This window comes from Amblyomma maculatum, chromosome 6 (assembly GCF_055883805.1).
Source record: "Amblyomma maculatum isolate TAMU_Amacu chromosome 6, ASM5588380v1, whole genome shotgun sequence".
Taxonomy (NCBI): domain Eukaryota; kingdom Metazoa; phylum Arthropoda; class Arachnida; order Ixodida; family Ixodidae; genus Amblyomma; species Amblyomma maculatum.
The window spans coordinates 99,942,684-99,955,274 of NC_139349.1; the positions used below are offsets into that span (position 1 = coordinate 99,942,684).

At 43.4% G+C, this 12,591-nt stretch overlaps 1 protein-coding gene across 1 annotated transcript; it reads right to left on the minus strand.

Annotated features, from left to right (window-relative positions):
* Nucleotides 1–1,164: 1,164 nt before the first annotated feature.
* On the minus strand, nucleotides 1,165–12,216 carry LOC146186408 (uncharacterized). The gene is made up of 3 exons (XM_084608041.1): nucleotides 12,135–12,216; nucleotides 4,125–5,281; nucleotides 1,165–1,185 (listed from the first exon to the last, which is right to left on the minus strand). Exons 1-3 carry the CDS (start codon nucleotides 12,214–12,216, stop codon nucleotides 1,165–1,167), a joined length of 1,260 nt encoding a protein of 419 aa, XP_084464167.1.
* Between the last annotated feature and the right edge of the window lie 375 nt (nucleotides 12,217–12,591).

The window sequence follows — 12,591 nt, forward strand, 5'->3', positions numbered from 1 at the left end:
CTGGAATTGGCATCACGGCGCAGTTATCACTGGGATCTTTCCTGGCACTGGAAAAAAACGCTTATACCCACTACAGGCTAATTGCGGTAATCTTCAATACAGGATCGCATTTTCACAAATTTATGCACCGATAATAATCACCTTGCCTAACTTGTAGCCTATATCAAAGCTATATAAGATTAGTATACGGCACAAGCTGCGTGTGCGGACAAATTGCCAATACATTCCGGGGAGGCGTAATAAATTTGTTGCATGCCTTTAAGTGTTTTTGTTTTGTGGGGTTTAATGTCCCAAAGCGACTCAGACTATGAGAGACGCCGTAGTGGAGGACTCCTGGAATTTCGACCACCTGGCTTTCTTTAACGTGCACTGACATCGTACAGCACACGGGCGCCTTGCTTTTCGCCTGCAACGAAAAGCGGCCGCGGAGGCCGGGATTCACCCCATATCTTTGGACATGGTAGTCAGGTGCCTCAACAAGGGAGGGGGGGGGGGGGGGGGGGGGGTATTATAAATGTTTCATTTCAATATTGAATAAAGCAGTGCTGAGAGTGCATATGCACCCAATAATAAGTAATAATTGGTTCACAGAAAACGAAAGGCGCAGTATCTGTCACACACATTCTCTGGACACCTGAACCGCCCTGTAAGGGAAGAGAGGAAGGTGGGAGTAAATTTCTGTATTGAGCAAGTTTTCTGCAATTCGCGTTCCTTAGATCTTCGCTGAAGCAGTTTTAGCGGAATATTTTCGATGCAGTATGTATAGATTTTTATTGGCCAGATTCCACTGTTTTCTAAATGTTACTCGTTTGCACTTCGAAAACGCAACATAAATAAGTACATCGAAAAATTTTATTTATTTATTTATTTATTTATTTATTTATTTATTTATTTATTTATTTATTTATTTATTTATTTATTTATTTATTTATTTATTTATTTATTTATTTATTTATTTATTTATTTCCAATACACCAGAGCCGCATGACTCCACACAGGAGTGAGCAAAAAAAATTTAATCACCCAATAAGCATCATAACACGATACCATAAACTGAAGCAAACGAAACCGGACATATGAGTACAAGAACAACACGTACATATTTTCTTCACATTTAGAATAAATGCATTGACACTTGGGCTGTCCATGATATGTTGCGGTAATTTATTCCAGTCGCTTCTGGTTCTAGGAATAAATAAAAATTTAAATGAATGGTAAAACTGTGGGATCGTTTTACCATTACCGCCCCGCCGTTGTGGTGCAGTGGTTAGGGCGCTCGACTACTGCGCCCAAGGATGCGGCATCGAATCCCAGCCACGAGAGCCGCTTTCCGATCAAGGCGGAAAGCAAGGCGCCTGTGTGCTTTTTGATGTCAGTTCACGTTAAACAACCCCAGGTGGTCAACATTTCCGGAGCACGGTTTTTGAAAGATTACGCCGGTTAAACCAGAGTAACTTTAGACTGGGGTGCAGATGTTATTAGTATGGGTATCCTATCGTATACCTTCTCTAATAGTAACGTGTAGATATATTACAGCTGGTGGTTCACTAAGTACAATGTCATTACTGAGTACGAATGTTGCAAAACGGTTTTGTTCCGGCATATACGAAGAGCTAAGCATTTATCAGTATTTAAATGCATGTCCCATTTCGTGAACCAGGCCTAAATGTCTTTCAGCTTATTTAGTCCGGTTTTCAATTTAACTGAGCAGCAAAGAACGGAGTCATCTGAGAAAAGCTTTATCCTAGCAACACTGCATGTAGCTTTTACTATATCATTAGCACAAAACGTTAATAGAATTAACACTTATACTAAGCCTTAGGCGCCCCTGAAGCTAGTTACAGGGTCTCTGAGTAGGACGTGTCAACATGAACATATTGACACCGGTTTTCCAGATAAGCCCTAATAAATTTAATGTATATTAATTATTTTGGTGGCGTAATGTTTATGTAATAATTTATTTTGTTGGACCTTATTAAAGGCTTTGGCATAGTCTAAGAATATAGCAAAAGTCTCAGTCGACAAGCCATGTCGAAACCAGTACTGATCGTTTCATAAGAGGTCATTTTCTTCCAGAAATACATTCAAGAGATAGCAGATAATGTGTTCTAGCATAATTTATTATACTAGAATCTCTATTTTTACACGCCTGTTAAGACATGGCGGAACCACACGCCATAGAAGATTACAGCTTTGTTTCTTTTTTTTAATAAGGGACAGAACAACGAATGTAACCAAATAATACATGCTGCCATCACTGTCGACCAAATGGCGAGAGCTAATTCAGGCCCTATTACGAAGCCTGGAGGAACCACGCACTATGTCCTCAACACCCTCTTTAATGTGGGCTCTTTAATGCAGGTGCCACTCTATCTCACAGAAGCAATGACACAGTAACGGCCGATCGCCCACGACAGCTGTCAGTGTTTTGTACGGTATGCCAGTGCGTGCGTTGTGAACAGTTGCCTGGACGCAGAGATATTGCGGAGGCCCGCCCGATGTGCCGAGTACTCAGTGACCTAAGACATTTGCAGGTGGGCCTCAAGCAAACTACTGTATACTGTACCATAGTGTATATATCTCTTTATTTTTACCTACCCTTTTCTTTCTCCCTATCGCTCACCTCTGATTTCCTCTACCTTTTTCCTCGCTATCCCTTTATTTCCGCCGCCCCAGTTTAGGTGCTTCAGATATCAGATAGCAGATACCGGGGCTGGCAAACATCTTTTCTTTCCTTTTGTCTATACAATAAACAACCACTACCACCACCACCTGAAATATTGCGATAAGCCATATGCTAATTACGTGCACTAGCTCTTCGGCTTCGCCCGCAGTTTGTTTTGGAAACACATATCATTTTCATACTGTGGTAACCTACTACATTTTCTCAAAGACCTACTGACGTAGATCAAAATCTCGACTTCAGTCAAGCTGTCGATAGTGTCTTCAAGGTATAGCAGTAGCCTACCTTGCTCGCGATCAGATAGTAGCTGCGATTTAAAATTATGATCTCAAATATGACACCCAAAATGGCAGCTCCTGCAAGTGGCTGCTCCTCCGGCTTTAGACTAACCACAGACGGCTTCGGGTGAGACATATACTCATTTCCAAACAGTCACTCTATTGCGCGAATACTTTACTAGCATAGGCTTGAAGCGCCGCCTAAACCAAGTCTTTGTAAGTGCTGCATGGTTGGTTGGTTGGTTGGTTCATAGGAAGGGAAAGGCGCAGTATCTGTCACACTTGCTCTGTGGACACCTGAACCGCGCCGTAAGGGAAGGGATGAAGGTGGGAGTGAAAGTGGATAGAGAGAAAGGGGGGCCGTAGTGGAGGGCTACGGAGTAATTTCGACCACCTGGGGATCTTTAACGTGCGCTGACATCGCACAGCACACGGACGCCACTTCGTTTCGCCTCCATCGAAACGCAGCCGCAGAGGCCGGGATTCGATCCCGGGAACTCCGGCACAGTAGTCGGGCGTCTTACCACTGCACCACCCCGGCGGTATAAACATATTTTGTCTGACTCGTGATCACATGTTCGCTGTGATCACGAGTTTGGAGGTTTGGCGGGCGGAAGTTTGGCGGACGGAAGGACGAAGAGATGGACCGTTACAGATCGACAGACATTCGCGAAATCGTTGAATGACGGCCCTTTATCGGAGCGAACTGAGACGTCACGCACAGTGCACGCGAGTAGCAAAAGGAAATTAGCATGCCTGCATGACGGAAAATGACGTTGTGGTTTGTTACAAAAGGTGCCTTCAAGAACGCATAAACAAAGGAGCCAGCAGGGAAGCACCATAGGGCGCCTCACTGAAAACCCAACTGAGCCTGTATTACCATCAACCATATATAATTGGTTATGCGATACATCTAATATTTATTTCGACTGTTTCCACAGACCCGCGAGACCAGCAAGTAACTCGCTGAAATACCGAACAAGTCGGTGAAGCGTTTGGGCTATTCCGCTCGAACCCATATCCTTAGGCAATAAACTTCTCAATGTTCTTATCGCCAGATCATTTTGAATACCGGTGAAATATCCTCTAAAGGGCTCATATGGCTTCCCTTTCAAACTTTTCAAATAGCTTAGATTCCAAAAGGGTATCTTCCACTTGATTACAGGATCATCTATAGTCCAGCCGCAACAACGTCGGTAATGGTTGATCACGGCTACAGAAGGTTCCAAGGGCTTCTCAACGGCAGCGCCACAGTGGGTCTTGATGGTATGAACTGCAGCGTTGCAGACAGCCCTCGAACGAGCGATATACTTCGTGTTGTCATGGCCTGCGGAGTGATAGTACTCGAAAAGTCTCGTTTGCAGGGGTAAATATGTGTCAGATAGGTACGTCCGGTTGGTAGGATACTCGACGCAGTAGAGCCTTCTCATAATAACGATACTTCCAAGTATACGCTTGTGTTCTTGACGTTCAGCTGTCTCAATCATTTCCGAGATGTTGGTGTCCTGTAGGGGCACCAAAAGTTCGTCCACATCTACATGTGTATAATACGTGTACCTGGACATGGATCGAAAAATACAGTCATAGAGTGCGGGCATCTGGCCATGTGCGTGGACCTGATCATGCTTAAGGAGAAGCCTGAAACGAATCACGGTTATGTCGATTCCAGCTGCTTGTAGTCTACCGAGGAGAAGCATTACGTCACGGGGAATATCGTAGTCATAAAAATAGAAACTTCGCGCTTTCAGGAGTCTATAGTGCGCAACGAATTCAGCAAGCTTCCACAGGCTGGTGTTCGACCCGAACATTGGTCGAACGCAGACAGCGCAGCACTTTTCTTTCGACCGGCCCGAAGGCTTGTGCAACTGAAGCCATTTAGGCGAAGTAATATTTGTACCTCGAACCGCTACAGCTACCTTGAGGTTCTGACGAGCTAGCCTTTTTTTGCTGGGCAGTGCACACAGAATGAAGGCATTCTTGAATGCGGGATTGTAGAAACTCCAAGTCATTTTGATGCGGGCGCCGGACATTCTTGTGCCGCTTGGAGACCGCACAAGGCATACCAGCGGGGGATGCACGATGGAAGTGTTTTTTCCTGCCAGCCTGTCCCGTACAAGACTAGTGACGTGGATTTCGTGTCTTTGAGTAGCCACAAGGAAGGCAGAAAAAACATGAATGTCTGCAGTGACGGCTTGCCATGACTCCATTTCCTCTTTTGTTTCCGTTTCAGGTGAAGAATTCAGTATTTGCGCCAAACTTTTGTCCCAATGGCTGTAGTGCTTCTCGACACGAAGGTCACTTTCAGGTGGACATGTCGTCCCTGCGCACGAAAAAGCAAATATTTTTGTTACGTCACCTTTACCGGACTTCTAGAAGTTCTGAAATTTTAGCATACAGACAACTGTCCTCGAATTTATTTTCTTCTGGGGCATAACGGGTGCCACGGCGAGCACCAGGAAACGGCAGACTGTTTCAATTACTTAAGTAATAAACAAGTAAGGTAAATAACTTTTAATTTCTTCTGAGGTGGCATCTTGTAATTTAAGATATTTATTTCATCCAAGCCACGAAAATGTCACACTGAGAGGAAGTCCACCCCAAAATACAGCGCCGGCCCCTCTGTGCAACGGAGTGTGCCTCAGCCTAAGAATTCTTCATTCTGCTGGCATCACGTGAGAGTCTGAGGGGCGCGAAGCGGTTCACGTCAGTTTTCCTTCGACCGCCCCCTCGCAGATCTAGGCCACGTCGTTACCAAAAGAACGCAGTAATTTCGTGCGCAATCCGCTCTCAAAGCGCGCATTGCCGGCGCTATATCTACTCCGTATGCACCCGTTAGCATTGTGTTATAATGTGAAGCCAGCTGTCAGGACATCTATGGAGCTTGTAACGAGAACAGCAATTTTTTCATAGAAAATTGATTTTTCTCACCTATATTATTTAGCTCCGATTCTTCAGATACAACACACCGATTAAGTTAAAATATGCAAAATGTAATTGACAACTTGATTATCAAATAATGGAGGCATTATACCTCCTACCTGTTGTTCGTCGTAGCCTCTAGCCTAACTGCTAAGCTAAAATAGGTGCAAAGCCAGATAGCTTTTATTCAAATAATGTGACCGAAAAAAAAAACGATATCAGCGTTCGCCCTGCCTAAATAGTCACAAATTGAAAAACAATTATTTAGGGCAACGACGAAATTTCTTGGAGAGTAAGAATGTAGCTGCAAATCCCGAGGAAGTTTATGGCTTTGACAAGATTCTAATAGTTATAGCACTTAAGCTAAATAAGAGGTATGACAGGAAGGTCTCGAACTAACAAAAAATCAATAAATGCCCAGTATATTGTTTTGAAGGGTGAGTATGTTTCCATCATAGGCAATAGGCAGGCTGTGATCAATGAAGTGCTCACTATAACATACATTATAGTAATATTAGAAGGCGTTCATAAATTAGTTCGATAAATATTTTATGAATCATGATGAGCTTCGTTTTGAAGCTGAAGCACTGAAAGAGGACGCCGAGCAGCCTGTATTGGCAGAATAACAGTAACCCTAGTGAAAAAACCTCTATGAGTAACAATAACTTCATACAAATTCTCATACCAAACTCGTACAAATCTCATATCATACATACAAATCTCATTTAACGTATGAGAAATATATGAGATTGTATGACATTTGTATGAGTTTAGTATGAGAAATTTGTATGTGGTTATTGTGACTTATACGGCTTTTTTCACTAGGGAAGTCTTCCCATTGTGTGCTCAAGCTCGTGTGTTGCAGAATAAAAAGGTTCTTGGAAACTACCATGCCCCGTAAATATTGCAGTGAGGCCTCGAAAAAGCAGACTCGAACAGAGAGACAAGCAGAAAAATGGTAAAGCAGAAGCCCAACAAAGTATTGTCAGAGTTGCACTGTCAGAGCTGCACAAGATAGGCATCATCTCCCTCAATAAATCTAAAAATAAATTCTAAGCATGAAATATTTGCACTGCGTTGATATATTACAAGTGGCACAGCTATGAACGTTAACCCGAAAGACAGGCACAATAACGTATAGTATTTAAAATTGTGTAGAGAAGTAAAGTAACTTGTAAGCGGTCAGGGGAAATGCAGATACAGGAAATGCAGGAGATACAGGAAATGCAGGAAATGCAGAAATGCAAGTCAGAAGTATTCGTTAGAAGACAAGGAGAGCAATGGCGCTATTAACGTTAAGATTAGTATCTATCTTTTTATTTCATTATTCTCTATTTTCTCTTCTGTTCGCACGAGGCAGCGGAGGTGGCTCAGCTACAGAGTCAGTAACAGGCCCGTGCATTTTCTTTTGCTTCTTTCAACAGTCGCAAAAACAACGGTGCTTCGCAGATCTATGGAAGAACCGATTGCACCTACTAGTCTTTGGGCCATGAATTGAAGACGCTATGCTATATCTGTCCACCATGCTGACGTGCGCCCGAGGCAAGCATAGCTAACGACCATGAAAGTAAGCTTGCCACACTAGCAGCAGAAACAAACGTTGAATGAGGGGCTCCTCTAGAGAGACAGCGGGTAAAACGTGCACAATGACACAGTGCAACGCGATTTGTGCCTAGTGTTCAACAAGTTTGTGCTTGGGTGTTGCCTGGAATTTTCGGACGTCTAAACTGTGCCGAACTACTTCACCAGTCTAGCGGCAGTCTTTGCTTTCGTAATCCGCACAAATGAGAGGGCTTTACTTAGTTTTGAGCAATAAAGATTCACTAAGGCATGTCCAGTCAGCCCTTAACCCCAGGAAGTTATAAAAATTTGCCGACGATTACGTTACTTCCTAATACGAAATTTGAGCTCAGCTCATCAGCTGTTTCATTTTTTTACGGTAGATTGCAGTAAATATTTCGAGCAAGCAACGTATGTACTACAATTAGAGACAACTATTTCATTTTTCACACATATGCCTTCAAGAAACACTCCTCTAACAGCTCTTGGCTGTCATGAAGGAAACTTCGTGGTCCTATAAATAAAGAGAGCAATTAAGGTATCGAGAGTTTGCGAGAGGCAGCGCGTGGGCCCATGCTTTTCTCTGTGTGTGAAATCTCGGTTACTGCACATCTTACCCTGCAGTTCGGTGTGGGCGCTCGCATTATTCATGAATTATTTTCTTTGCAGTGTGTACCATGTGTGGTCACGTCTTCCACTTGAGCTCTGAAGCGTGCCTTTCCTGATTGGTTCACAGGAATAGAAAGGCGCAGTACCTGTCACACTTGTTTCTGTGGACACCTGAATCGCGCCGTGAAGGAAGGAAGGTGGGAGTGAAAGGGGAGCTGGTTACGAGGGACAATGCCGAAGGCGACGACGACGCGAAACCCAGGAATGGGTGCCAAGAAGCTGCGCTCTAAAAGAAGTGCTGGAGTGGAAGCCGCACCCGTGGCGTGAAGCCTCCCATCTTGAGGGGGGTAGAAAACCGAGCCAATTGCCGCAGAGCTCGCCCGCTGAGCGCACTAGGAAGTGGAGATTGTTCAAGTGCGCGGCATAATCAAGACAAACATTGTTGGTTCATGCATGACTTACGGTTGTACAAATCGCGTAAAAACGACACCAGGGTCAAGCTTAACAAATTGCGCTCGTCATTGCTTATTCCGAACTGACAGTAATCTTTGCATTTCGGTGCGTACGTGAGACCATATAGCGGCTATTTCATTTCTGCTAGGTTTTCCTAAGGCGCGAACACTTTGGGAACAGACTTATCACCACGAGAGCTGGCAAACAAAAGGCGGAGGCCCCTTGTGTTCGGTTCATTTCACTCCAGAATTCTTTGACCAGACTGACCAAACGGCACGGTTGCGCATACGCTCTGTGCCGGCTCTGTTATTCCCGGAATAGCTACAGACGCCGATAATCAGTATATGGGCTCAGCACAGTTTCTACTGTGTGTTAAGGTATTGATGGCTGATGAATCTGTACGCGATTATTACGGGAAGCGTATGCAGATCGCTCGCTCGAAAAGCCATCATCGTACCCCAAAATTGAGGAAAACGCGTCGGACAAATTATGGAGGCGTTGTGTGGTGCTTCTGAGGTAGTGGCGTCGTACGTCGTGCACGCCAACGGCGTCTTAAGTCGGATGAAGTTGAATTTTGGGTCGATTAAGGAGGATTAGATGAAGACAGTTTGATTAAGTTTTATTAAGTGGTATTAATGGTGAGTTAATAAGTAGGAGGCGATTAAACCGTATTACGTTTTATTGGGAGCGATAATTTTAGATTAGGGCGTATTAAGATGTATTACAATGGTTTAAGCTTGGAAAAAGGCAGTTTACATTTCAGGATGTTTACTTTGGATTAACTTTGATTATGGCGGATTACGTTGGATTAAGAAGAAATACGTTACACTAAGGGCGATCACGTTGAATTAATGTGGATGACGTTGGATTAAAGGTGACTAATTAGGGTTATGCTAGATTAAGTTAGATTACTGAAGAATTGGTTTTGCATTCAGAGCACGTAAGCAGCAGGCCTCTACTTTAAAGGAGACATATAAGTAATTGATAATTAAGCGAAGAGAAGGGACTACACGGGTTGCAAGATGAATTTGAAATCATTCAAACAATTTATTTTAAAAAAAAGCACCTAGTGCTCGAGTTGCTGAGCCTACGGTCAAATAAAGATATGTTTTCTCAGTTGAATCACCATCTTATAGACTATATTCTTTGGGATTTGGGGAGCCTCGTCAGGAGTGGTTTGCACCGGAACTTGTTCAATGCGTATTCTTACTGATTCCTATGAAGCTTACAAGGAAATCACTACTCCGGATTCGCAAGATGCAACTGCTACGGCCATACAGCGCCTCCTTAAACGAAACCAACTCGCGACCAGAACTGTCGTTATTCAGTGGACCCCAGGTCACTCGGACGAATCAGGGGGCAATGCGGCGGCACGCGCCGCGGCTGCCTTGGCAGGTAGAACGTCCACATTTACTTTCCCACTCCCCCTTGCTTCATCCTTTCATCCTTACTCGACCTTGGGCGGGCAACACACCCCTTCTCTTGCCCTTATGCACTATACTTCGTAGCCTCAGTCAGCATCGCATACAGGTGGCCACTCCAGACCCACTTTTTACGCGAAAAACCTACCTCACCCGAATTCGAGAAGTCTTCTTTAAGCTCATCGCCCACGCGGCTTACATGCCACGTATTATGGCCCGCTGGCGTCAGTATACAGAGGAAATGATTACGTGCTCCCACTGTACGACTCTAACGCGCGGCGGCATATCTCATCTACTGTGGGAATGCCCTGCTTTTTCTACTGGACGCTCCGAGATCAAACCCTACCGCCTGAACTACTGTTCCCTTTTAGAAACTGATGCTAACACACAGATGATATTTGCCAAGTATGGCTCCTTTAGTGGCCTGGTCAGAGCAATATTATTTGAGTGACGACCTGTGCAAACAATGAAGATTCTGTCTACTCCCCTTTACCCCCATCCAAGGCCATAAGCCTTCCAATTAAATAAAAAAACATTCAATCAATCAATCAATCCTTTGGCAAGCATGTCTACAGATTTTGCACAGGCGTAGAGACGTCTACGTAAAATCGGGATTCACTGCATAACAAAAAAGTGGAATATGTCTAGTACAAACGAGACCGACGTCCGTCCTTTCAAGGCTTACCTTATTTTAGAACCAATGAAATTTCAGTATGCAGCATCAGGATCATGGCAATAATTGGGACTAGTGGCACTGTTTATAGTTTAAAAAAGAATGCGTGTAATTATGATGTCGCATGGCGGTTTGGGGCTTCATCCAAACCATGGGAATATTGGTGAATAATCTATTTCGAAGAGATCATTCCTTGTTTACACTTCTGCAAGGTAGCACTTCTTGAATTATAATAATTTCTTTACTCTGCTATTTGCGAGTTATGCATCAACTAGCTATTTCAACCGTAATATATTTCAGCCAGTAAATTATCTTTGCCAAAATATAAACGGTTTGACGTTCGAGTTCGTATTCATGTTGTTGGTAGTGTTGTGTAATCCACTAGAATTAATATTTCTCCTGGATATATCGCTGTTTGTTTATTTCTTAATTGGTCATAAATTTTTGATGATATAACTTGATAGCACCTGCATCTTTCAAGCTTAATAAAGTTGCCTCTAACTGTGATGGTCAAGTTTATCATTTACAGCAGTATGGGTTTCCTTTTGTGAAGCATGGGAGGCTATGTTTCTCCTCTTGCTTTTTAAACAAAATACTGAATTCAATTGTCATTCATGTTTCTTGCATCCATGATTATTTCTCACGCTTTGAATTACTTTTATTGTGATGACTTAGATGACTGTAAGGATATTATTTTGTACTTTATGCCGGAACTAGGGATATTTTAGACTTTAGAGGGAGCTTTAACTCCAGCTACAGTGAGCCGTGATGGAGGCATTCACCTGCTAATCCACAGGTCGTGGGCGCAATCCCGATCGATGAAGCTGCATACTAATGACGCTAAAATGGAACGCAATGGGCCATCTAACTCAGTTGAACGGAGCTAGACGAGCATTAGCTACATTTTATTCGGCTTTTGCGTTGTTTAGCTTTTGATTTTGGATCTATTCGTCGACGCCATTTCGGCGATATATGACCTCACGTTGTAGTATAATGTGCTATTTTAACCATAATTACTAATCACACATATTCACTACAATAGTAGTGAAATGAGATTAGCACAACATACACAATATATGCTACTCTACCACATGACTTGAAAATATAGCATACACCTAAATTTTAATTACAATATCTAATTTGTGGTAATTATTCATGACGTGCAGTTCGCCCACTGCAATCATACTCGACATAAGCTGTCCAACAACTTATGAATTGTAGCTATAACATAATTTTTAATTCTTGTTCCCAATTAGCTAATTAGCAGTAATTAATTAGGACCTAGAAATAGCCTAGTTGTATTAGCTGTCTAATGATATAAGACTCGATGATGTCGCATGCTTACCAGCAGTTAATAACTACATTTAATTAAGACTTGCAAATAATTCAATGTATTATACTCGACATAAGCATTGCAGCTATGTAATACAAGGCTTGATTCAAAGAGCTGCGGTTTTTGCACACAGTTTTGCAGGGTCTAGTCGTCGAATTTTCGGATACACTTCGAGGGACAAGCACAAACAAAGTACGACACGTACTGTTCAGGAGTGCCATAAGTGCATTGAACTCCTTTGGCAATGAGTACTTCAGGGTGGTAGATGCTGCCGACACCTTCGACATCGTTGACACCATCGATACCAGCGACGCCTTTGACGCAGTTAGTTCCGCCGATGGCTTGGACGCAGTCGATGCTGCCGATGTCTTCGACGCTGATGAATCAACCGAAACCACCCATGGCGCCGCTTCCACCGGCTCTGGCGACTTCATAAAGGCGAACCGCCAAATGAAGAAGTGATGCATTATGAAGCAGGCCACCAGTAGTGTTGACACCGTGAGGCACCGCCTAGGTCCAATTGGCATTCTTGATGGCTCTTGGCCTGCATCGAAAAAGTGAGGTTGCACGTTGTACACGTGTGGGCAAGGCTGTTGGAGCGTAAAATTTATGTGTAAAGCCAAGCCTGTATCTATCAGAGCGTAGAACAGGTGTAACCATGA

Excerpts from the sequence above, each read along its gene's own strand:
- LOC146186408 (XM_084608041.1), bottom strand. The coding sequence starts at position 12,216 with ATGTCGAAGGTGTCGGCAGCATCTACCACCCTGAAGTACTCATTGCCA. Across the intron at positions 5,282-12,134 it reads ACTTATGGCACTCCTGAACA|GGACGACATGTCCACCTGAA; the intron begins GTACGTGTCGTA and ends TTTCGTGCGCAG. Across the intron at positions 1,186-4,124 it reads GCTGGACTATAGATGATCCT|AACCAGAAGCGACTGGAATA; the intron begins GTAATCAAGTGG and ends ATTTATTCCTAG.